We start from the raw sequence: 27,379 nt of genomic DNA on the forward strand, positions 1-27,379 counted from the left end.
GTAAAACATAGTACGTTTCTTGATGTTATCCAGTCCTCAGTTTCTCATTAGCTGTTTGCCTATGGCAAAGATTAGACTTCACTTTCATGATGATTTTTTAACCATGGAAAAGGATAAAAAAGATAGTCAGACAACTGTCAGTGAAGTGGTTGTTCTCAAATATGCCCACATACACATACACGCTTTATACTAATTACAGATTAATATGCGTGTAAAACTGCAGAGAGGATGAAAAGTATAGCACATGAATTCAGCACAAAACCACAATATTCTTTCAGTGTCCCATAGGAGAGAACCAACCACTGGTATTACCTTTAGCACTCCAATCACAGCTGGTGGATAGCTAAGTCCAACCATATTGGATGTTCGTCTGTACATTCTGTCAAGATAAAATAATGAAATGGGTCCCCTCAAAAAAAAATCCAGTATATATAATTTATCCAAACATGTAAAACTGCACGTTGCAAAATAGAAATGGAAGAATATTCATAATTATTCATTTCCAGTTTTTTTAAAAAAAGAACCTCCCAGGTTTCCTCACAGTAAGGAAACTCTATTGGGAAAATTATAGACCAGCAAGAATTTTTGTGCAATTTTCTCCTGGTATTCAACAACACAAAGTGTTGCAGAGGCATTATTCTGTGGAGAAATCTGTTTTTGTGCGGGGGGGGGGGGAACCAAACGGATTTCCTCTGCCAAAACCATGGCTTCCTAAGCAGGAAACCCCATTTGTGTGCATGAGTGGTTTTTTTCTGCAAAAACTCCACATATTCTTTGCCACAGAATAATTCATCCACAACACTTCAGGATGTTGGGATATGTAGAGAGTACAGTAAAGGAACACTGATTTTATCCCAGTGGTGAGAAAATTACCATAATTATTCATCCTTGCACGTGAGGATGAAATAGCAGAGATAATTAGGTACAAAAGAGTACTTGGTACAGCCATCGCCATGTACTATGTCATGTTGTGGATACGCATTCATTTAAGAAGCACAGATCCTAGAGGAAGACATACAAGCTACCTGTCCTGCCTCACCACTGTAACCTTACATAGGTTGCTCTGAATCTGCATAGTTCTGCTGCGCATGTATCGACATACGTCCCTTTGATAATTAATGCAGAAAAGGGCCCTGCAAAACTTTCATGATTGTAAAGCACAGCACTAGTTGAAATCTTGCTCACAAATACTTTTTCCACAGGATCCCATATATTGCTTCACATGAAAAACAGCTGTTGCACACATGAAAAAGAATCACTGTATCAGCATGCAACAATGTTTATTGGAAGGTGCTGACATAATATTTTTGTGGGTTTTTCGGGCTATGTGACCATCTTCTAGAAGCACTGCATCTAATCAATAGTTTAATCTAATTTTTCTTAACACAGTTATGAATGTGCACGTAAGACTCAGGGCAAGTTGTGTCGCTGAGTCTTAGAATTCTGGTTCTGTTCTGTTTACTGTCAATATCAAATAGTGATATATATATTTATATATATATATATACATTACATATACATATACATATACATTACAAATATAATATGTAGATGAACTTAGAAGCAAACTTAAAGCCTAATCTGTGCATATTGTTTACACAGGTGTTGGCTTACTGTGATGTATATGTTGGTTTTCTCATGGGGCCAGTGAAGACACTCATGCTGCTTTTCACAGTTTATGAGGCAAAATAGTGTTTAATGCTGTGTGTTTCAGATGAATGCACAACTGTATAAAGTTTAGAATATCCAATCATGGTCCCAGTTGGATTCCATTAAACAATGTTGAGAAAAAATGTTACATAAAATATTTTATTACAAACAGCACTGCAGAAACTGAAAGGATTCACATGCTATATGTTGGCCTAAACCCATAATGAAAATTGTACAGATTTATAGCACTATTATTCAACTTTAACTGCCACAGTTTTGTCCTGGGACCTGAAATTTGGAAGGGTGCATTTAAAATTCTTAGCCAGTGAGCTCTAACGTCTCACCAAACTAAAAAAAACACAGGAGTCCATAGGAGACAGCCATGGCAGTTAAAGTGGAATAATAGTGCTATAAATGTGTATTGTGAATGGGACACATAACTATTTTTAAAGGCACAACAAACCCAGTATTCTACCTGTAGTAAAAGCCATGACCACTTTCTTTATAAAACTATGAATTCCTTTGAATTCATAAACACCAACTGTTTAGAAATGCCACAAATATATCTAAGCAGTGTAAGAGCTCTAGACAATCTGCTCCTCCATAGACTTGCCCTTGATGAATTCTCACAAATGATGAAAAATAACAATCAACAATAATCAACAATGAAGATGGGATATAGAATATCAACATTTCGTTGCCATAAAAATGAAAAGTAAGCACTTTGATGCATCTCTAAAACAGATATGAAGTACCTCGTCTATGGCCAACACTAAATGTGATCTAACCATTAATTCATCTATGCAGGTGGTTCAGAAGGCAAGCAACAAAACCTATTATTATTCTCACCCAGTGTTGTCAAGGACAGGCACTAAAAATAACTGTAGTCATATTCACAGTGCCCAAGTTAAAATGAGATACCACTATGACACTTTATTCCTCAAGAATATTTATTCCTCAGGTTTCCTGTGAGAAACTGATTGCTATATTATTACTAATATTGGCCCGTTCTGCACAGGCAAAAAGTATGTACTAGGTACGTACTGGGATTACGAAAGGGCGTCCATTCCGGACGCCCTAGCCCTAGTACGTACCTAGTACGTACAAAATGGTGGCGCCCTATAATAATAATAATAATAATAATAATAATAATAATAATAATAATAATATACACATGGGTGCCGCTATTTTGATGTTGCGGACGCTTAGCGTTCGCATGTCACAGTGCAGAAATGATGCCGCAAGTGCACCATTGGTGCCTTGTGGCATTATTACTGCACCACAAAAAGAAGCCGCTTTTTGCAGCTTCTTTTTCCGCCACCGGGAACCCTCCCCGTTTGGAGGCTGAGGTTTCCTGGCTGCGGAAACGGAGGTGCTGGCAGACCGCCCTTTTTGGGCGGTCTGTAAAATGCCATTGAGCCCATACAGACAGGCCAAAATAAAGCTGCTTCGGGTCACTTTGGAGGTATGCTGTTTAAATTATGCATGCATCCTAAGAGGATGAAAGCTGCGCCAAAGCCACACTTGAGTCCTAAGGACTGGAGTGCAGCTTTGGTGTAGCTTCTGGCCTCTTAAGATATATGTGTCATTTAAACAGCATACCTCCAAAGGGAACTGAAGCAGCTTTATTTTGGCCTGTCTGTTTGGGTCCATTATTACTTAAAAGACTATGGTCAACATGTGTTTGGAGTTTGTCAAAGAAGAGGGATTTCATGCTTATTTATTGTAGACGTACCTGAAATTGCTTGTTTTTACTTTCAGTCACCATAACATTTATGCTATGAATTTGCAAAGTGTTTGTGAAATTATTCATTTATTTTTGATATTGCTGATATTTTGTAAGTTCTTGAAGCCAACCACAGTCAGTGTTGGACTCTAGAGGACTTATGGAGCATGTTCAAGCATTGTGACAAATCACCTGTGGCAGCTATATGCCTTAACATGGAACCTAGTGGGTACAAAATCTCTCTGACAAATTAAAGTAATTGTTGCGAAAGACCAGGATGATAGCTTTTAAGGGGTAGGTTGAGCAAACTGTACACCCATCCTTTAGAACAACCGTTCCCAAACTTTGGTCCTCCAGTTGTTTTTGACTTCACCTCCCAGAAGCCCCAGCCAGCCTGGCCAATAGTCAGGAATTCTGGGAACTGAACTGAAAGACATTTGGAAGATCAAAGTTTGGGAATCACTGCTTTAGAGTTTTTTTCACAATTACTTTAATTTGCCAGAGCACACAGAGCTATCTAGAAACAGTGTGCTTTTTCTACAAATGTGGAGGTTTTGTGCAAATAAAATCTAACATTTTTGCACAAATATTCCATGTGTATTTCCGTACAGAATAATTTCCCAAAACACTTCAGGAAGTATGAGTACTGGATGAGAACTTTGCAAAAACTATTCGTTTTCTCCCACACAGTGGGGAGAAAACTGTAAAAATTATTTGTCTTCATGTGTGAGGACAAAATAGTTACATCCCTATAAACCTAATTATGTCCATTGATTCCCATGAGTCTTCACTACATTTGGTTAAAGCAGGATCCATTACATTATGTCCTATATACCTACTAGAGTAAACACTGAAGAAATTGGAACTTTCTGAGGCCACACATATGCAAGTTACAATCTTTGAAAGCTTGCACAGAGACTTTTCTTTGCATATTTGGTTGACCTAATAAAAGTATGAAAATGAAAACATAACTGAAATGTTATAGATTATGAAGTTGTGACTGAATTTTGCAAATGGTCCAGCTATTTGCTGTGATCATACAGCTCCCAATAACTTATTTATTCTCAGATTTCCAATCTCAATCTAGTTCCTTCCTTCCTTCCTTCCTTCCTTCCTTTCTTTCTTTCTTTCTTTCTTCAGAAGACCTAGGTGAAATTTCTTCATTCTATGCCAAAGATTCAATCTGTGGTGTCGGACAATTAAAGGCTCCTTTACCTCTCCACAAAAATCCCAGCTTGCACCGCATGGACAATGCTTCTGAAACGTGGTTTTTCCTCAGTCCTTTTCAGCATCATCCCCATCTGCCGTGTGAAAGTGGAAGCCAGCCAATCCCGTACCTCAGAGGGCACAGAATCTGACTGGATATCACTGAGCTCATCTTCTGTATCCAACAGACGCCTGTGGGAGGATGGGGGAGACATGGTAAACAGAAGTTTCCTAAGAGATGGCACTTCTCCTGCAATATTGTTTATGATTATCACACATGCAGAATCTCTAATTCAATCTGTTGCTTGTTGTGTGCCTGTGTTTCTCAAATTTAATGATACATATTGTTGTTGACTTGTCATTATTCTACAGACAACAGAAGTACCACCAGATTACAAAGTAACTCACTACAAGGCAGTCAGAACAAAGGGGGTTACCTTATTTAGCTACACTTGTTTATAGATATTATTTTCCTACTGTTATTCATAATTATACTTGCAACACTGTAAGGACCAAACACACCATATTTTCAAAACAAAACCTCATACAGTAGTTCACTCTTATCAGTGGTTTCATTTTTTGCAGGTAACAGTTATCCATACTCAGCCACCATCTGAAAATATTACATAGTCCCCCCTTATCCATGGTTTTCCTCTCCATAGTTTCAGTTGGCCATGGTAAATTGCAGTCTGAAAACATTACATTGGCTCACAGATAGCATCTGAAGTCAAGTTTCCATCCGCAAGTATTTTCAAGGCTTGTACAGGAAACAAACACTTGCAGCTTAATTTTAAAGAGACCAGACCACTAGGAAATGGACAGACCTTTCCAGTAAGTCTGGGATAATGCCATCCCATTTACATAGTCATTTCGCAATGTGGATAAAGCAAGGCAGATGAGTGTGCAGGGTAATACAGTTGGCCCTTCCCTTATGTGGGGAATCCGTTCAGGACACACACACCCATGTAAGGGGAATTCCACGTATGCTCAAGCCCCATTTAAATTAATGGGGCTCGTGCACGTGGCAGCGTGGCGGCATGCACACAATGGGCAGGCATGCCATTACCCCTTCTGGGGTGTGCCACCCCTTTTCCCAGCACATCTTTCAGCGTATACTGAACTCTGTGTAAGGTGCGCCCGCATATGATGCAGGTACACTGTATTTACCATTTTAGGATAAAAAAAATGTCTCAAACTATGGGAATGCTGCAGGGAAAGTGAGAGGACTGTAATCAAAACTGATTGGGGTGTTTGACATACTTTCATGGGGAAATGCTCATGTTTTAATTCTTTCATATTTCACATACATTCACATACATGGGGCTAAACCCAGTTGCTAATTTCAAATGAATAGAATCAGTGGGACTTGCATAAATGCTAATTTAATAAGTCCCATTCATTCAGTGGGTGAACGCTAGTTGGAACTAACAATTACTTTTATCCTATGGTTCTTTCTCTGAAAAGTAAAACTGAAAGTAGTTGTGTGACACACTCTAAATCAGAGAGGTGAGCTATAAAGAGTCTTTTCAAAGCATCAGTATACTGAAAATTGTCTTACCTGGTTTCATCAATGTACACGGATTCAAGGACAGTGGCTGCATATTCCAAATTCTTCTTTAAATCAACAACAGATGCTTCTCCCCTCTCAAGCTGCTTTACCAAGGATCGTAACCTATGAGAAGAAAAGAAGAATTTGATTCATATAAATCCATTTCTAGAATTCAAAGTTCAAATTAATGACCCACACAAAATCCTTATCTTCCTCACAATGCACAGTGACAATAATTGTACACAGGGTAGCATACAATACATGTTCGTAATCAATTAGCATTATCTAAGCAGCCTTGGCACAAATACAGTGGGGATTAATTGACATCCTTACACAACCTACTTCCCTGCGTCCTTGATAAAAGGTTAGCTTTCATGAAACATTTTCATTCTTTCCATACACCATTTTTAACAGACTTATCTAAATTGAGCAAGCACGCAGAAAACTGTTTTCTATGGATTCGAGGTGGAGGTGGGGAGCTCCACCAGAAGTAGCAAGAGTCCTGAGATTTGGGGGCAAAACAAGAAACCTAGGGATGGCTTCTGGTGATGTCCCAGAAAATAGCCTCCAGTGATGATACAATGGGCAGCCACTGATGATGTTACAGGGCCAGGCCTTGGTAAAGGTATTGATCATGGTATATTAACCATTGAGCACAGTGGCTTGGAGTATGGAGTATTATTTACTTTAAAGCAACTTATCCTTGACGAGATAAAGACACATTTAAATTTAAAAGTGGGTGTTATTGCACTGAGCCATGGCCAGGTGAGTGCCATCCATATGCAGCCCAGATCCCACCACGCTTATCTGGAGGCTTTTCAAAAGTGGCAAGCTCCCATTATTCGTTTGTTTGTTTGTTTGTTTGTTTATATTTTTAAATTTTACAATACAAATTATTATGCTTTCTTCATACAAATATATGCTTTAACACTTTATTTATTTTATACTAAATATCACCTCAGTGCACCCCTTCCCCAGAGCCAATTTTCCATCTTCTTTTCTTAATACTTTTTCAATAATTTTTTTCCCCATATTTCATCAAAATCATTTCTTTTCCATAATCCTTTCTTCACTTTCAATTTACAACTTTAAAATATTGGAAATCTAACATATCCCAATCTCAAAGTTTTCTTTGTAGAGGCAATAAAGGAAAAGATGGCAAAACAGAGAAGGAGGGAAAGAGAAGAAATATGTTGTGTATAGCTAGGAAAAGTAGAGATAGACAGAAAAAGAGTACAAGAGAGAAGGAGGATGGGAGGAAGAAAACAAAGTAAATGGAAAAACTGGGAAGGGGGAGAAAGAAGATGAGAGTTGGACTAAGGGAGGAGAGAGATGATGAGTGCAACTAAGAAATGTGAAAAGGGAGAGGAAGAGAGATGTGGAGAAAGGGGAGAAAGAGCATGACAATTTGTTGAGGGAGGAAAAAGAGGAGAAGAAAGTGAGCGAGCAAGAAGCTAGGGAATGTGGAAGAAGATGAGTATAACAGAACTTGCAGTGACAGGACAAGAAGCAAAAGGACAGCATAAAGAAGGGAAATCAAGAATTAAAAGACTCTGGTATAAACAGAGCTGATGATATTAGTGGCATGCGTTATTTAAAAAAATGGTACAATCTGCAGAATAGGAAAGGATATTATAATGTGACATCAACTATTTAGGGAAATATCCTTTCTTATTCTGAGGAACCTGTGAATTGTACCTTCCTCTTTTTTTTGAATAAAGCATGCTACTAATGCCATCAGCTCTGTTTACACACTAGAGTCTTTTAATTCTTGATTTCCCTTCTTTCTGCTGTCCTTTTTCTAAACTGAAGGGTAAATTGAAGAAGGTGAGAACAGCACTGGGAAAGTTAACAGTAAGATAGGAAAATGCATAATGCAGCAATCCTGAACTGAAAGACCTATTCAGTAACTCCTCAAGTAACAAATACTAGAGCAGCTTAGTTATTTCCCAATGAGGAGGCAGCCTGGGAGACTCCCTGGAAAGTCTCCAGCAGCCACTCCAAAACAGTCTGCAGCAGTGGCACCCAACAGTACATAGCTTTTAAAAATTGTTTTCAAGGCAGCACTTTCACCCTGAGATTCCTTTTCCTGGCTCATGGTCCAGAGAAGAGAAGCCATGTGATAATCTGGGTCAAAAGTTCCCCAAGTATGTTGTTAGAAGCTTAAATATCAAAAGATTGGGATGGAAGTCTTTAGCTGAGCCACAAGTATTCTCTTCTAATATTAATATATTACTACAGGTCCACTTAATAACTTTTAGTTTACCATCTGACCTCAGTAAGGAACAAAAATACAGTGAGTTACTATCTTTGCTTAACAAATGCCTAAAGAAAAGGAACAGCTACATGAACTCCACAGTGGCGTTCCTGCATTAGGTGTCACCCAGTGCAGGGGGCAGGGCTAGTGTGGGTGGAACATCTGTGGGCTTTCAGTAGGTGGGGCTTCTGGGTCCACCCATATGCTCTCTCTCCCCATGCTGCCCCCACACACCAGAGAGAACGATGCACAGGAGACAGAGTGCGCAGGGGTGGTGGAGCATGCGTGGGGATAGAACAGTGCGTGTGTTGTGGGTGGATGGGGGAGGACACTCCATCAAGCACCCCATGGTCCCAAGGGTGCCCACGTCAGGCAGAAAGGGGCCCTGGGGTCTGGGCACCCAATGGAGGCGCTTCAGGGCAAGCAGGGCACCTTCTCCATGGCAGCCGGGCTCCTCATGGGTAAGAAAGGGGAGTGCAGAGAGGGGTGGAACCAGTCCAGCAGGATCCCCGGGAAGTGGATAAGGAGCGGGTCACTTCGGTGCCTCTGCCCAGAAGATGTCCAGGAGGCAGGGGCTGCAGCCACACCTTCCCCAACACAGAGCCCACCAACTGTATTTTTCCAGCCCCCCCCCCCACATCCATACTTTCTCTCTCTCTCTCTCTCTCTCACACACACACACACACATACACACTGGACATTGGTGGGATGGAGAATTGGGGATGGTGGGGTGGTGGGGGGACTGACTGGGTGGCATCCACCCTCTTGGGGTGTCACTCGGTGTGGTCCACACTCCCCCCCCCACACACCCCATGATGCTACTTGCACTCCATCTATTATATTACTACAAAATAAATAATTTTCACCTGCATTGACTTAAATATTTAATTTGCTTAAAAATTGTTCTAATTTGAATGATGTTTCTTTATAAAATGTTAAAATATAAATATACATAAATGTGCAAATGAAAATATACACACTAAATAAACAAAATATTTTTATTCATATACTACATCAATTAGGAGGGCACATTGTCTGCTGGCAGATATAATAATATAACATAAAAATAATTCCATTAGGCCCTTGTTATTCCCAAAGCCAAGTAGTACAGAAAGGCTCATTGACAAGTTGGTTTTTATGTTTCTCAAAGTATTTTGAGCACCCATTGTTTTTACTCAGAGGAAAGTACTGAAATTACTCAGTCCTTAATGTTAGTAACAGAAGAACTGAAACCTGCATTTTTGCATAATCTAACCTTAAGCAAACTTGTCAGATAGACCACCCTCCTTGGTAACAGCCAACAACATTTGTAATTAAGAAAGTATTCAGAGAGTGTTTAATTATTCTGTTGTGGTTTCTTCATTGGATGCTCTTATATATCGGTTTCCCTGGCTTTGAGGAGCTATTATTGTGGATGGGGTATGATGACTATATGGGAGAGGGGTGTTCAGGAGCTATCGCCTGCAACGAGAAACTTTATACTGTGGATTCTGCTTTATTTTTCTTTTCTGAGTAAATAAATATTATAAATACCTTGATAGAACTGAAGCAACAGTAGAGATATTGTTTGTATTTAGATGCCTTTTTTTCTTTTCATTTTCGGTAATGGGCTAAACACTTCCCTGCAGGTTTCTTCTACAGAGTGTTTAACATTCACATACAATAAAAGCAGAATGAATAGCTCTGCTGCATTTGTATCCATCATACAAAATTAGATGTGGCTCCTAGTGCATAAATCATCTGACAAAAAGGAGAGGGGCTCTGAAACAGAACAGTGAGTTTTGCATCCACAAAGAATGATCTTGCTTTTTCTCACCATTTATTATCCATAAATACCACTATGATTTATCTAAGAGGGGCGCTTGTACTGGTAGCAGCCACATGGCTTCCCTTCGTCCATCACCATCTACTTATATGATAAATGTTTTTAAAGCATGAGGGAAGCCATTCAAAATAAACCATACATTTTCTTGACAGCAGAGCTTTCAAATGACTTCACATCTCTGCTGCATTTCAGTAAGAAGATTGGATAACTTACTTTGGGGGGCAACAACTCCCAGATTCTCACTTTTCCAAGCTTTCTTTTCAGTAAAGGGAAGTAAATGGATACAGCCTCTCCCTGGTTGAGAGAACCTCAGGCTGACCTTTGACCAAAGGGCTGGTATGGCTTATCTCGGTGATGGTGAACCAAACTCAAAGGAGTTCCGGCACCAGGTGTCATCTTAGGAGCTTCCAGATAAGGGCCACATGTTCTATAGTCCACAATGAACTATGAAACTATTTCCATGATTCCAAGTGAACTGTGAGCTTGTATTTTTTTTTCAACACATTCAAATGTGATTTGTACCACAGATACGGTTGCTATATTCAAATATTTTCAAATCCAGGGATTAATTTGCATATTAAGCACATTAATTGCTCTTTTCCCCCCTTCCACTATGTTTCAACCTTCACACACACACACACACACACACACCCCAGTTACAACTGATGTAAGAAAATTCTGTTAAACTGATGGACCTGGATCAGGAAGACCAGGTTCAAAAATCTGCTTGGCCTTGAAAACACATTGGGTCACCAATACCCTTTACAAGGCTGCTATGAAAACTAATAGGGAAAGGGAGACCACATAAAATGGACACATATATTCCCAGTGCACTACAAATAAACAATATTACCATGTGCATTGACACTTCCAATGGTATTCTTTCTTCAGATCACTATTTTTACTTTTATTTTGCCATTATTTTCACTAATGGCTAAAAGCTACAGATCCATGAAAATACTACAAAGGGCCTCAGAGGAAGGTAAACCCTCAGAGGCAAAGGAAAATCCCCTCTGAACAAATTTTGCCAAGAAAGCCCCACAATAGTGTTGCCATAAATCAGAAACAACTGGAATACACACAACAATTTCCTCACTGGTTACATCCTTCTATGCTAACCATGTGTATAAATATCTGCCAAATGAGGCAACATACCATACATCTGATGTCTCCAAAAGTTTATGCCAGAGAAAATGTGTTAGTCTTTAAGGGTAGACACACATGACTACATAAGTGCAGGTACTAGATCCTGTTGTTTTTTTCAGGAAAGGAAAAAAAAAACCCTAACACTGCTACCCTTGTATAAGGGGGGGGGGATCAAAACAAGTGCTAATCCAATGTGGCAGATGTGCCCCCCCCTTCATTAATACCACCCTTGTATTTCTCCTTGATGTAAATCCTTTCTACATTCTTACCCTTGTCACTGTTTCGTTTCCTTAATAGTTTACACCGTACAGGTAAATTGTGCCTCGATTATGTACATTTAATGTAGTAGGACATATATATGAGTAAACAGTTACAATACCTAAGATAAATGAATGTAGAGTTAGTCTAGGTTTCATCTTTTCTATCATTATAAAGATTCCAACAAAGTCTATTGTAATAAGCTCTTATCTACTCTTTTCCCCAACTCCTTCTTTCCTCAGAGCAGAATGAGTGGCTGCCTCAGGAAGGAGAGTACTGGAGCAGTGAACTTCACTGTTCCTCTCCTCCTGGAGTACCTCTGCTGATGGACCTCTGCATGTCTCATTTCTTGCCCCACCTCCATTCTTCCATCTCCCTGGATTCGCCTCATGCCCCAGCCATGTTCCCCTCTCTCTTGTTTGCACTCTGCTGCTACACCTCCTACCTCCTCTCCTTCCTCCTCATCTTGTGACACCACATCATGCCCATTACTATGCCCACTTCTCTTGCTCTTTGCACCATGCAGCTATACCACTCACCCTCCCTTCTGTACCTCCTTTCACCTCCCTCCCTCAACCTCCTCTCCTTCCCCTCCTCCCCACTCTCATCTCACTTTGCCCTCTAGCAATTCACCTTACCCTTGCTTCACCACTCCACCACTCATACTGCTCACTTCCCCTTCCCTCCTATTCTCCAACTCCCTTATTTCCTCTCATAATACCACAACTAAGATTATAACACAGGGGTTATCTGTCCTTGTCCCATTCCTGTCCAGTCCTTCCCACACAATCTTGGGAAGGACTTTCAGATGACGTTGTGCGGATCCCATCATTAACCCATCCAGGACGCGTGAATGACAGCAATCACGTAAAAGACTTTCAGATGACGTTGTGCAGATCCTGTCATTAACCCGTCATTAAAGCGACATTGGCCAGCATTTTGCATTAATAGAAGTTCACATTATTGCAATGCCACTTTAATGACAGGTAAATGGCAGGATTGATTTGAAAGCCTTTCACATATTGCAGTCATGGACAGATTAAGGACAGGGAGTGATTTAAATGGAATTCTGACGCTCCAATGCATCACTCTCTTGCTTCTTGCACTCTGCTGTTCATACTGTTCACTGTCCCATTCCTCCTACTCCCTTTCTAACCTCTCCTCAGGCCCTTGCAATGATCACATGGTTTGCTTTTCTATCTCTTCTACTCCTTCTCACCCACCTTTGCACCTTGCAATGTGTCCTTCCCTTGCATCTCTCTCTTGCTTCTTGCACTCACATGGCTCACTCTCCCATCTCTCCTACTCCTTTCCTTAAGGCCTCACAATATATCCTTCCCTTGCTTCTTGCAACCCACTGTTTGCACCACTCACTCTTGCTTCCTTGCACCTGACAGACAGAGGCAGAGTTGTTTCTTGCCAAAAAAAATTTCACGCAATACTGCTTCCCTGTTTTACCTCATTCTCAGCTCCTACAAGGGCCAGAACCATATTCTTTTTTTTTACAAAAAGTAAGACAAATAAACAAAACTTGGAATTTGAGCCCGCTAATGGACTGAACAGTTACAGGATATCTTGCCTAGAACCGAAGTAAAACACAGCTTGGCTATGAAACAACTATATTGAGCACTTCTCAATAAATCATTTAGAAATAAATTCGGCCATCCTCCAAATTACATGGAATTGTCAAAATCATTTGGAGCAATAAGGAACTTTACTATCTCAGCCATTCCAAGAAAGATGAGAAACCGTGTCACTGGCTTCTTTTTCAGTATCTGAAACATACGATATTATTAGAAAAACAAAGAGCCTTATCACATGGGAAAAGAAAACCAAAATGGAACAGGAGAGTAGCAACTTTCTTTGCATCTCTCTGAATGCCACTGTGGCACTTCCATTCTCTTCCTGATGGAGATTGTTATAAAACCCTGCCTTTTTATCAAACAGATTTTTTCAGTGCAACAAAAGACATGTTTTTACTACCAACTTTTGTTGGAATTAACCTCAGCTCCTTGGAATACAAAGGGAGCTGAATGTAGGAGGCAACTATATCCACTAATTCTTAATTGAGCATCATTATATTTTCTACTTATGGATTCAAGAACCAAAAGGGCTTGGGAGCCCCTTAGTGTCAACAAGAACATATGTCAGCTCAAGAGGATATGTGAACCAAAAATAGACATTATCCTTAATAGGGAAGAGTAACTTCCAAGCTCTTCTCATACTATACTATATAGCATGCAGTTTTTCACAAAATATTTCAAGGACCTTTTCCATTTCTGTCTGGGGCCACTTTGCTGCTGTCTGTTTTTTTGGATCTGCTAAATGTTGGGACTGCCTGCTAACATTAAGATTCAGCCACTTGGCAGGCCAATCCCATTTTCCTGCAATCCAGCTGGATTCTGCCCAAATCTTTTATATTCTGTCTTTCCCTTTAGAACAGTTGTGAGAGATCAGTGAGACAAGGCTTATCAGGAGAGTCAAGAGCATTGTCAAATTCAGCACAGGATGTGGCATCTATATTTTCCCGTCAAAGCTTCTTGTATGACAACTCTAACAAGGCACTTTCCTAGTGATGCTGGCAAAATAGAGAACGGACCACCTTTTACAAACTTTAAGGTACTTATGCTCAGGATCAAAGCAAGTGCAGTGTGCTCTGATGTGAAGTTTACAATCACAAATAGCAGTAGACAGTGGTTCTGTTGTGAATGGGGAAGTGAGTGGGTTTTAGTCCAAACTTTCAAGAAGCTATGCAAGGTGTTGAAATCTAACACACACACCTGCTTCAGTAATTTATTAATCAGTTTAATTAGAGGTTCTGAGATTCAAGTCCTACTTCTGCAGTACACTCTCTTATCTAAAAGGACCATTCCCCTAGATGTACATGGATGGGGGGGGGGGGACTTTCATATGCTGATTGACCTTATCAAAATGCATATCTTGTACTGTGGACATCAGTTTCTTAAAAACATGTATGTAGGTTTTTTGATCTGAAAATGCCCTCTTTAAACAGCATCTTCAGCAAAAGGAGCTGGCACCACAACCTGTTCTGACATGCCAAGACCAGCTGCATTCTGCTTGGCTACTTAAGCCCAGCAGTTTTTCTGCAAAGCCAAGAAATGCATGTATCATCTTTACCATTTGCCCAATATATATATTCACACAGTAAAGAAAAATCAGACAAATAGCATCTCATTTTTTCAGCTGCTAAATCCTTGCAAAATATATTCCCAGCAGTGACTAATTTGTGATTTCTCTAACCAAATCCAATCTGAAAACACACAACTACCTGTATTGTGGAGAAGGAGGAGAAGCAATGAAATGTCATTAGTAAACATGATATTGTCACTTGCTTTGGGGCTGTAAATTAAGTCACCATATGTTTCCTTAAATACAAATTCTGGACCTCTAGATGCTGGATGCCTACTGCTAAAGCAGCCAAGCCAGAAATTTCACATGCCACCTGGGCAGTAGCAATGGAATGTGCTCAGAAATCATTCACAACAACAAGCAATTTAGAGAAAGGGGAAAAGAAACTGACACAATAAAGATTCCAAAATAGGGGGGAAACCACCCCAAACCCTCTATTTGAACACAAGTAACCATTATCTCAAAGAAGTCTGGATAACAGAATTATTTGCCAGTACTTCAAGCCGCAGCCTGTTGTAATCATACTGTTCATGTATATGAAAGAACGTCACACAAACAAAGCCAGAGGCCAAGAATTTGCAACGTGTGTCTTGTTTCTGTGGCCCTCAGCTCCACCAGATTCCCTGGACCATCCCTTTTCTAGTCAAATAATAAATGTGCACTGCCTCACAGGGAAGATTCCAGAAACAGCCATTCACATTTCAAACTGGTTGCAGAGGCTTCTATACTATTTAACATTTTTAAAAGCCGGTTGTTCAAAAAATGAAAATGGACTTTCAACCACTTCTGATTTTTCTTTCTGAAATTTCTGACAGTCTGTATGGCCCCTGGAGGGTCCCAAGTGTAGAAAACTAGACCTCTGAACTGCCACAGTTACTGACCCCTCTATGGGTTAAAACATATATCCTAATGGAAGTAAAATTATATTTCAAAAGGAACCCAAGCAGGAAAAATTTTACTCTGTGGTTGTCTATCTCTCCGTGTTTTGTTGTACAGCAAGTAACATTTTCTAAAGTTCCCTTAAAAAGTCATTTTAAAGCGTTTTCAGAATAATTTTAGTTGAAATATTCATTTTTTAATCCATTCTCTTCTCTTTCTCTAAGGGGGTTCTTTTTAACAAGTAATATAAAAGCAATGAGTTATGTAACAAGTACTGCAATGGGTTATTTTGAAGAAAGGGTTTTTTTAATCTGGGAAATTGGCTGGAAAGTAATTTTATTAGCATTTTTATTGTTCTCAGTGATATGAAGATCTTACCTTCCTTGCAGCAATATTTCAGTTTGTTAATTTATTGCACTGTGCTATACTTCTGTCATGGCTTTTTCTCATAAGTGTTCCTCATTCACAACAAGGGTGGATTCTCCACTCTTCACTTGGAAGGATGACCTATACTGTACTCCCTACTCCAGACTGGCAGTCTTGTCATAGGGAGAGGTCAAAAGATGGAGCCAGGTTATCAGTTTGTACTTTGGTGGGCCCAACATTTCTGCTGTTCATAGGAACGTTGTTCAAGCATGTGATCTGAGGAACTCCTTAGGGAGCTGAGGATGTTTAGCCTGGAGAAGAGAAGGTTAAGGGATGATATGATAGCCCTTTTAAATACTTGAAGGGAAGTCATATTGTGGAGGGAGCAAACTTGTTTTCTGCTATTCCAGAGACTAGGACCTGGAGCAATGGATACAAGCTACAGGGAACAGAGATTCCACCACAACATTAGGAGGAACTTCCAGACAGTAAGGGCTGTTTGACAGTGGAACAAACTCCCTTGGAGTGTAGTGGGGTCTCCTTCCTTAGAGGTCTTTAAACAGAGGATGGATGGCCATCTTTTGGGGATGCTTTGATTTAGATTTTCTGCATGGCAGGGGATTGGACTGGGTGGCCCTTGCGGTCTCTTTCAACTCTATGATTCTATGAGCATCAGAAGAGCTATGCATCTGGATCAGATTTAAGGATTATCTAGTCTACTATTCCAAAACATCTTTAAGTGATAGTTGTGTGCCCAAATAGACGTCTAGTCCTGACTTTTGGATGCTCACTGGAAACAAATGGACATAAACAGTTTAATCAGTGAATCAAGTGATTCCTACCCCTCTTTCACTGCCTTCTGCAAGTCACTGCAAACCAAAAATAAAAATAATCTTCAATCATATGTATTTTGCAATACGAGATCAGTTGTGGTTTTTAACCAACTTTTCTAGCTTTAATAAGCATTTGAGGGAATTTTCTTCTTTTTAATTAAGGTATATTTCTGGTGGTGGGCAAAATAATAAAACTTGCTTGGATACTGCTATGTGTAAATATCTTAGCAGTTCCATCTTTTTTTTAAAAAAATCACTTATAACACAGTATGAGCATCAGATTTGTATGCAGGGGAGAAGCTCCCACTCACAAACCTTTTGTGTGGGAGAATGGACACACAGTAACCATTTCTTTTAAAAATACTTTGCCCCTGTTTACAAAGTGGTCCAGCAGTTAGATATGAGAAGCCAACAAGCAAGACATGAGTGCAGCCACAACCACCTGCTCATGTTCCCTGGTATATGGTGCACAGAATTATATCACCTCTGGTATTAGAGAGAGAGAGAGAGAGAGAGCATACACATCATGAATAGTACCCGGTTAAACCTCTATCTTCCCCAGTGCTTTTTTTACAAGTTTGAGTCTTGAGTCCATCCACTTTCTCCGTACCATGCATGAACAACTCTAATATTTTCCCCTTTAGTTTTCTAAACATTGTAAACTTTCCTGTTGAAGAGTTATAACAGAATTTTCTGCAGTGCTTTGTTCAATCTGACCAACCTGGCAGACAACACTATATGTGAAATCGAGTGAAATTCACAGTTTAACAATGTGCTGTGTGACAAGCATCTCCTTTTACCTGTCCTCAAGATTCCACCATATGGTCTCTGTGAGTGACCCCTGGTTTCTAAAGTATGATTCTTGAGTCTAAAACTGCTTCCAATCTTCTTTCTCCATACTACGCATAAACAATTCATATCACCTCTGTTATCAAAGAGAGAACATACCCATCATGATTAGTACTCAATTATACCTCTATCTTCCATGAATTTCCCCAAGTTTGAGTCTTGCGACAAGACTTGGAGGCGGTAAAAGCTGCTCCCCGTCGACTTCTCCATACCATGCATAAATAACTCTAATATTTTTCCCTTTGGTTGTTCAAACACTGTAAAATTTCCTGTGGGAGAGTTGTACCAGCAAACCCTTAGAATATCTTTTTTCCAGTGAAATGACCAGCATCCCATGGCAGCATCCCATGGAATCCTGGGGTTGATTGTTTGGTGGGACACTATTGCTGTCTGTATAAAAATACTCAATACCTCTCCCTAAACAGTTAATCTCAGATAGAGAACTGAAGACCTAGATAAAAATCCAGAAAAAAACAGGGGTGCAGGAGAGGAAAAAAGAGGAAACAAATTGGAAAAAATGGGGGGAGGGGGAAAATCAATTATGGAATGTTTTATTTTAGAATGATTCAAGAAAAAATGGCATGGGGATGGGTTTGTTCCCCCAAAAAATTCAGGGCCTTCACATCTCTAGCCTCAGGATTCTACAGGATGTTGCCATGGCAGTTAAAATATAATCATGGTGCTCCAATTGCAAAAAGGGGCCCAGAACTGAAGTATTCCAATTTATTATGTTCAAACTATTGGTTTGTGTAAGGGTAGTATGTTTTTAATTCTTTTTCTAATTTTAATTTTAATTTTTTATTCCTTTTCTAATTAGTTTTTTATTATTGTTTATCCCTTCTCTAATTTTACTCAATATCCTTTGCCAGTTCAGGTTCCATCAGTATGATACAAACATTTTGCCCAAATATGCACCAAATTGCACTCACTTAAACTGAGTCTCATCTGCCATCTCAGTGCCTCCTCCCCTAGTTTAGATGCCCAATAACTGAGTCCTTTCCACATGCCTTGCCAATCTCTGTCAGCGGTAACCAATAACAAAAATTGGTTGTGGCTGTCTTTAGCCCACTGCAGCCTAAATGAAATTATTGCTCCTGCATCACACACCCTCCACACTGCTGCCAGAATTTCATATAGAGCAAGTTAAAACAGATTTCAAGTAATCATTTCTTTGAGACAATCTCTGAAAATAGCTCTTCAAAGGAGGCAGCTCTGCTGGAATTGCTAGCAACTGGGAAAGGCCTTCCTTATTCATTTTACCACTAAGCTCCAAAACTTTAAATTATGCTCCTGAAAGTTTTCAGAAAGTTCATTTCTTGCTAGGACTATACAACTTTGGAAACAGCTGGTGTGTTTGTGTATGTGAGATTTTCATCAGGGCTGCAGCTAGGAGGAAAAGAATTAAATTCACCCTCCCTATATACTGCAGTCTTGCTACTTCAGGATCTCACTAAAGCTGATGATTATCTTTCTTTAAAAAGATGTGCATGATAAATGCATTCATCTAATTTGGCTCAAATTAAATGAGTGCAAATATTTATCCCGGTCTAAACACCAAGCTGCTAACAACTTATTGTCTACAGCTAGCCTTCCTGTCTGTAAACCAAGGGCAGCAAGTAATATTGCATTAATAATAATGGGACTTCGTTCCTTTGCAACAGATCTCTGTACCACGTCTCTAGAGCAGAGCTACTCAAAGTGTTGTTCTCCAGACTCCTATTGTTGTTGTCATTATTAGTAGTAGAAGTATACAGTCTTTCTCCAAAAACTGGCAGTCAAAGAAGCTTATTATTAAAAAAAACATTAAAGTAATAATGCACTGTTGATTTACAAGCTATTGAGTCTCAGTCTGCCATGAGTTTCCAGGGAAAAAAGACAATATGATATTTAATATTATAATTAATAGTATCATGGCTTCTCAAAGGTGGTATATGCAATCCACACTTATAAAACACTGATCCTGAGAATTTTCCACAAGTTCAGTCAGCATCACAATGCATTACTTTACCACTTAATTAAAAAAAACAATATCTTAGAAAAAATTAAAGAAAAATGATGACAATTCACCTTTCTAAATTAGTCCTTAACCTAAATGTTCAAAGTCAAAGCAGAGGAGACAAGTCTAAATCAAGCTTCTCAAACTAGGGTTCTGAAAGATTTTCAGATTTATACAAGATCATAATAATTTTTATTAAAGCCTACTGTGAGCCTAATTAAGCAAAAAACCTAATGCAATTGTTTCTATTATAGAATAAAAACAACAGCTCATATAAGACATTTTTATAATTTCATTTTGCCTTTTCTTTATCAAAGGTTTGTAACGATCTATTTTCAAAAAGAAATACATTATCTGAATCAATCTTTGATCTCATTTCTTCTCCTAGACTAACAGAACAGTATTTGAAATGCCAGACATTCAGACTTCCATAAAATATTTAGAGAAGGAGAAGATAAATAAGAAAATTCAGCTGTATTTGTAGTTCTGCATTTTCCTTGCATAATTTAGGTTTGTTCAAACTGTCACAGGACAACAATCAATCCTAGTAATACTGAAGTTTTATTGATGGGCTAGCCTTTGTTTTATTACCTGCTCCAGCCAAAAGACAACCAACTAAAGTTTCTGCAAGTCTTAGTGAACACATGTGCAGGAGCATGCAAGCTATGTCTGATATCCCACAGATCCAAGGAATGGAGCTCTGTGCCTTGACTTCACTCCATTTTCAGATCTTACAACTCAGAACTATTTGGCCTGAGATTCAGCCAAAACCATCAGGTGAACATACTTCCCAACAGATACAGATGTAGTCAAGCTACACCCTACGCTACACCCCACAACCATCCTGTCCTATACCTTAGACCACTGCTTGACAACTCCTGTTCTGAAGTACCAGAACCATAAACCAGGGATGTATAACCTTTAGTCATCCCTCCAGATTGTTTTGGACAGCTGTCCCCATGATGCTTTATCATTGATTGTGTTACCTAAGGCTTCTAGGAGTTATTCCAAAACATCTCTGCTGTAAACATACATACATATATACATACTCAGTGAAAATGACCTCATGGGGAGGGCGAATGGCCAGGTCTTAAGCAGGGAAAACTAGCAACATGCTTCAGTGGGAGAAAGCGAATTGCAGTGGCTTGGATAATAATGGGTGATCTAAATTATCAGCTTAAAAATACAGATGCTACAACTGGGTTTCAAATGTTAAACTGGCTTCACGTAACTGAATATGTGTGCATAACCATCCTAATGAACCAGGCAGAAAGTTCCACAGTACTCAATTTCACTCTTAAATGATAACTTGACTGGTAGCATTATTACTTCACTCTAATTAGTCGTATATAGATTCCTGGCAAAGGGAACAGCAGAGAAAGAAGGAACTGGCTCTCTGGATAACAGAGTGGGCAAGGAGTGGAGAAAGGAATGGGCAATCCCTCTTTTGCACAATCATTAAAGATACAGAAGCCCTCTCCAGTCTTCCTTCTGGCAATCCTATTTTGTCTTGTCAAGTTATTTCCAATTTATGGTAACCCTAAGGCAAAGCTATCAAGGGGTTTTCTAGGCAAGATTTCTTCAGAGGAGGCTTGCTTTTCCCTTCCTGTGAGGCTGAGAGAGTGTGACTTATCCAAGGTCACCCTGTGGATTTCCATGGCCAAGAAAGGATTCAAACCTTTGTCTCTATAATCATAGGGGCGAACCACACTGCCCCTGAAAGAGTCAGGTGGGTGCCACAGCAACTAATGCTGTGCCCCCACTCCGGTGTTTTACCGCCATAAAAAAGAATCAGCAAATTGCCTCTCCTTTTTGCAGCAGCTTTTCCTACCCCACAGGGGCTTTGTGACAGCTGGTGCATATGTGGTCAGCCATGTGGCTTCCCAGTGATGTGGGGGCATGAGCCATCTGAACGCTACACCCTCATGCCACTGTGAAGCCACCGTATTGTGCCATAGTCTAACTGAGATTGTATTTGCAATATTCATTTATGATCAGCCTCACAGAACCTTGAAAGAGGTACACTGAACCTCCTGGCAATTTTCATTTACCAGCACTGCTAACATTAATTGCAGAATTTTAAAACTATTTTCAGTAAAATGAACCTCTACTATATTTCTCCCCAGAATTATCCTAGATTACATACTATGCTTCTAAATATATGAATACACTGGTACCCCGGGTTACGAAATTAATTCGTTCCGCCGCCGCTTTCGTAACCCGGGATACTTCGTAAGCCGAATAGCCCATAGGCGCTAATGGGGAAAAAGCCGCGGCTGCGCCGCGGCTCCATTTGAAACAGCGCAGAGGTTTTTTCGTAACCCGAAAAAACCTTCATAAGCCGAAACAATAAATCCCTATGGGATTTATTCGTATCCCGAAAATTTCGTAACCTGGGTATTTCGTAACCCGGGGGACCAGTGTAATGAAGTGTATTTTTCCCCCCTGTGGTTGTTATGTTGAGCCCTATTTTTGAAAGAGAGGCAGGACAGAAATCTAATAATTAATAAACACCATAGAACTGAATGAATGTAGGCCAGCCAGATGCAAGAGAATGTGATGTTGATGCACCTTCAGCAGTTATTTAAAACAGATGATTTTAGCAGGTATCACTTGTCATGCAAGCTCTGCTAAAATCCTTCTTTTCTGCACAGTTATTAAAGATACAAGATCCGTGTTCTCTTTTACATTTCAGCATCATCAACAAATGTTAACAAGGGGATTGATCAGAGCTGCCTGGCACAGCTGGTACAAGGTATTTTGCTGTCTAAGACAGAGCTGCAAATGGTACCCCCAAGTCATATTGTACCAAAAGGCAGCCAAGTCATTTTGGCACTGGAAGCAGAAAATTCTACAAGTACCAATCCACAAGCCTGGCAGGGGGAAAAATGTGATCATAACACATTAAATACCTATATATTTGCTGCCCCTGCATGATACCCAAACTCCTCTGGAGCCAAGGATCAAAAGTGTCCAATGACATTCTAGAAGATAGCAAATAATCATGTTATTTCAAAGGTTTGCTTTATGCATTAAAATGTTGTAGTTAGTGTGATCTTTACATTAAAGCTTGCTGTAAGCTATTCACTTGAATTTTAAGATGAAAAAACTTAGAGGCTCGATATAGCTATCAGCCAAATAGATGTTTAATGGGCTATTACTAATTGCCCAAAACATAGCATGGGTAGTACTCAATGAGATCAGAAACCATTTGAAGCTAGAGAGCAAAGAAGAAGAAGAAGAAGAAGAAGAAGAAGAAGAAGAAGAAGAAGAAGAAGAAGAAGAAGAAATCATTATGTTCAAAAATTGTGTTAGGAAAGAGGATTTGCCAGCATCACTAAATGCTTGTTATATGGTTTTTAAAAGAGTTTTCAGTAAACTGAACCTCTTCTGTATTTCGCACCCCCCCCACACACAGTTATCCTAAGCCGCTAGCTAAATTTAAACAAGTTTCTAGCTTATTACCTTATTGATTCCTGGGAAAGAACAGGTCTTTGCTACCTTGCAAGATAGCCCAATGCTTAAGGCTAGATTTCGGGTATAAATATTGGTCCCAAAAGCCTAGCCCCTGTTTGTGTTCCGTGTATGAGCTGTGTCATAATCAGACCCGCTTTCTGTGGACAGATAAATATCGCCTCTTTAAGCCCCTCAAACTCCTCTGTCTAGTGTCCATTTTTGTATTTCGGTTAGCTCTGAATGCTGTGTCTGTCTGAATTGCTATCATGTTTGTGTGATTGTACTCTGCATTTTCCTAAAAGAAACCCTCTCAACTCACTCAAACCTTGATAACAAGGGAAAACTTTTTTGCCTCTGTTTTTTTGTAAAATGTGTCCTGTCTTGTTGTGCTGTGTGTGTGATAACCAATAGCAAATGGGCTAGCTTTTTTGGAATGCCACCACTTTAACCATTTTTGGGATGGAAGCACATAGGACCTATGTGTGATAAGGTCTGGTGTGGATCAGTGCAGACAAACAATGCTGAGTGTATCAATGCAGATAAACTGTGTCACAGCTAGCAAAATCACTTCATAATATTCCTTGCCTAAGAGAACCCTATGAAATTCAGGGATTTGCCACAGGAGACTTGAAGGTGTGTGCATATACACATACATACACAGAGAGAGAAAGAGATAGGGGGGAGAGGGAGAGATGGATTGCCACAGGAGACCTGAAAGTGTGTGCGCGCATATATATACACACATATACATACACACAGAGAGAGAGGGGGGGTTCTGAAAATGGAAGAAAGGAAGAAATGCAATTGCAAGAAAAAAGAAGAGAGAGAACCTGTTGAGATGAGGGGAGTGGACAATAGCATACATCAGTAGGAAGGGTCCTCCCAACACTCTTTGTCTACACCAAGTCAGATTCTCTGGCAGGGAAATCCCACAAAACAACAATGTTTTTCCTCAAACATGGATGGGCAAACATTGAATTAGCACATTTCTGAGCCATCAGGCCTGTCAGTTTAAGCTGATCAATGACCTAGGCATAAGAAAAGTAATTGTTCTGATCCCAAAGATTCATCAGAGTAACTTGTGGCTAGCTCGCTGTATCAAATCAGTCTTAATAAATAAGAGTTATGATCAAATAAGAGGGCACTTCCTTATTTAACATAAAATTTGATTAAATTTGTTCTGGTGGCATTTCTGACATAGAAATTATCCATGGACTTTGCTTTATTTGTGAAGGCAGCATAAATCAACTCAAGAATGCTCATGAAGGAAATAATACAGTGGAATAGCTATAAATGACCAAATTGCCATAACAAATTTTATTAATCTACCACATATAAAATTGTAATATGTCAGCCAGACCAAGCCACAATAAAGTTATACTCCCAAAATAATCCTAATACATCAAACAAATGAATCTACACATAACTTAACTCCTATGAGCTAAAAGTTATTCAGTGAAGCAGTAGAAGGGACCTTCCATATAGGGGTGTATCCAACTTTCTTTTCTTTTTTGATGACCAAGAAGATCTTTTTAACACAGGGGGTGGGAGTATGCCCAGTCCCATGGAAGCCCAGCCTCCCACACTGGGTGGCACCTGTTCAGAGGCACTTGCCGGGGGGGGGGGGGGTGACTTCAAAATTTGGGATTCAAAGTTGCATGTGACCTGCTGGAATTTGGCCATGCTGGTTGGGTGATTCCAGAAATGGAATCCAAAAAATAATCCCTTCAAAGCCAAGAGATAAAGTCTCTGAATAAGCTACTTTTTGTTCTGAAGCTTCTAGGTAACTTTGACAGTTATTGCATTTGAACAATGGTTGGCAAACACTAGTATACTGTCAAAGTTTGGAATCTGTCAACTAAGCTATGAATCTAACATTATAAACTCATACAAATTTCCTGTGTTGTGGTCTTCAAAGCATCTCTAAACATTTGTGCATGCACATCTTTAAATAGCATCAAAGTATGTGGTGTATGTAATAAGTTATTCTCTTTCGGTCAAAGCACACAAGATGACATCAGGTATTTTAACATAACCATATCTATTTGGTCATTATCACAAGGACTTTCTTTTCAATGATGAGTAAATAATTTTTTTTTCTCCTTTGGTAACAAATGGTAACAAAAGACAGCTATTTTCCCATGCCAGCCAGGCAGATTATAGAAATGCAGAATTAAACATGAATTAATTTGACTGGTAATAAATTTGTGGATCTAAATCAGAGCTAATTTTCTACACGGGTATTATGAATATGTTAGATTTGAGTAATGGACTAATTAATTATGAATTTTAGTGTAACCACTAGTTCCCTGTGCAGGCTTCCATAGATAGCCTCCTTTTAATGCTCTCTTTGCTAGTACTGCTGCCGAAACATGTATCCTCTAGCAATGCCTAGTTTGGTGATGGTGAACCTTTCAGGTGTTGAGTACCCAAACCAAAAGACCCTCCGGCACCGGGTTTTACATGGTGCTTTGAGCAAGACTTCTGCCCTTCAGGGGCAGGACTTCCAGGGTGGGACTTCCCCCCCCCCCCCCACACACACACACCATCCCAACTTTCAGCTGCCTCTGAAGAGGCCAGAAAGGGTTGGGAAGGGGGAGAAACAGACAAGCGCCTCTTCATCTTCCTTCCCTCACTGCGTGCCAGGCAAAATGGTGTCTCATGCCAGCTCTGGCATGCATGTCATAGGTTTGCCATCATAGGCCTAGTTGTTGTTGCTGTTTTTCTGGCAGTACCCATGAGCAGAAAGACCAGATTCTTGTGCTCCATTGGACTGCAACTTTTGTATTTTATGTTATACTGGGCAAAAATCCAAGATCAACATCCAAACTTTAGGGCAGTTCTTCTTTCCTACAGGAGTAAAATTGGGAATGATAAGAGTCTCAGGTCTACAGGGCATGTACAGATAATGTAGGTGCATCACACCACCTTGGAAGATAGCAGACATGCCACCCATAACCTGAGCTGCAGCATTGACATCACTCCCAAAGATGCCTTATCAGACCACATTTAGAGTGTCATAACCCCCTTCACAATGGATCCTGCCCATTATCTCCAGTGTCCACCTTTGCCTTTTGTTCAGTTTGGACACTGGCTGTGTAGGATTGTGACCAGTAACTTCAAAGGAAATTGCAACTTTAGGAAACTGATGTAAAGCAAAGGAAACATTATTCAATGAAATGTGAAAATTATGAGTTTGCTAATATACGTACTCTAGAAAAGAAATAATAAGAGAAATGGATTGTGCATGTGTGTTCATTAAGTATGTGCATACATCAGGACAGCTAAGAATATTTTTCTTCCATGCAATTATCCTTATGAGAACTCTGATGTGAAAAGCAGCCAGAAGGTTTGTTTGTCCTAGTTTTTAATTTCATTCAGTATGGTCAATCCTAAAAGACCATAAGAAACATGGGGATTAGCAGAGGATTTCCCTTGGCACACAGTCACATCAGATTATTCCACACCCATATATATATATATATATATATATTCCTATTGCTATGCAAACCTATTGGGTTTTTAGTATAGTTTTAAAACATGGCTTTTCTCCTTGTTTTAAGAAAAAACAAGCATGATTTCAACTCAGTACATCACCATAGGAATTATGACTACTTTTTTGATGACAAAACAAATTATAAAGCAGTGTTTTGAAATTTAAAAGCCAGCGTGATGTAGTGGCTAGAGTATTGATGGAGAACACCCAGGTACCAATTTTCATTCAGTTGTAAAGTTTGCTGTTTGACTTTGTTACCAGCATGGGAGTCTTAAAATGTGGATGACTTTCTTCTGATGACCCTATGCAGAGTGCCTGATGGGATACATGACATAGAGTTCTCCAACTACCACTAAACCTCATCATTGCACAGAATGATTGTGAGGATGAGTGGGGTAAGATGCCTTGAACTCCTTGTGGGGGGAAGTGAAATATAAATTTAATTTATAAGGAAGGAAGGAAGGAAGGAAGGAAGGAAGGAAGGAAGGAAGGGATTTGTCTTACTGTCATTTTGTTATTAATAAACATAAATAAAGCTAGTGTGGTGCAGTGGTTTAAGTGTTGCACTATGACTCCAGAGATCATGGTTTAAGTCCCCATGTGCCCATGGAAACCCAGTGGGTGACTTTGGGTGTGTCACACTCACTCAGCCCCAGAAAACCCTGTGACGGTGTTGCTTGGATTGCCATAAATTGGTAATAATTTGAAGGCACCCAACAACTGCAAAACATTTATAT

The 27,379-nt window shown here is 39.6% G+C and overlaps 1 protein-coding gene across 6 annotated transcripts in view; it reads right to left on the bottom strand.

The window, feature by feature from the left end:
* The window catches only part of PDE1C (phosphodiesterase 1C), a 274,362-nt gene that overhangs the window by 76,911 nt on the left and 170,072 nt on the right, over positions 1 to 27,379 (bottom strand). For all 6 annotated transcript variants that reach the window (XR_006104687.1, XM_042475750.1, XM_042475752.1 and 3 more), the window contains 3 exons: positions 6,141 to 6,254; positions 4,592 to 4,774; positions 313 to 379 (listed from right to left, as the gene is read on the bottom strand). Coding sequence is in view for 5 of the 6 variants with exons in the window: in XM_042475750.1 (XP_042331684.1) it covers positions 313 to 379; positions 4,592 to 4,774; positions 6,141 to 6,254 (364 nt within the window). In the remaining variant the exon portion in view is untranslated. The remainder of the gene's footprint in view (positions 1 to 312; positions 380 to 4,591; positions 4,775 to 6,140; positions 6,255 to 27,379) is intronic.

Source organism: Sceloporus undulatus, chromosome 6 (genome assembly GCF_019175285.1).
Source record: "Sceloporus undulatus isolate JIND9_A2432 ecotype Alabama chromosome 6, SceUnd_v1.1, whole genome shotgun sequence".
Taxonomy (NCBI): Eukaryota; Metazoa; Chordata; class Lepidosauria; order Squamata; family Phrynosomatidae; genus Sceloporus; species Sceloporus undulatus.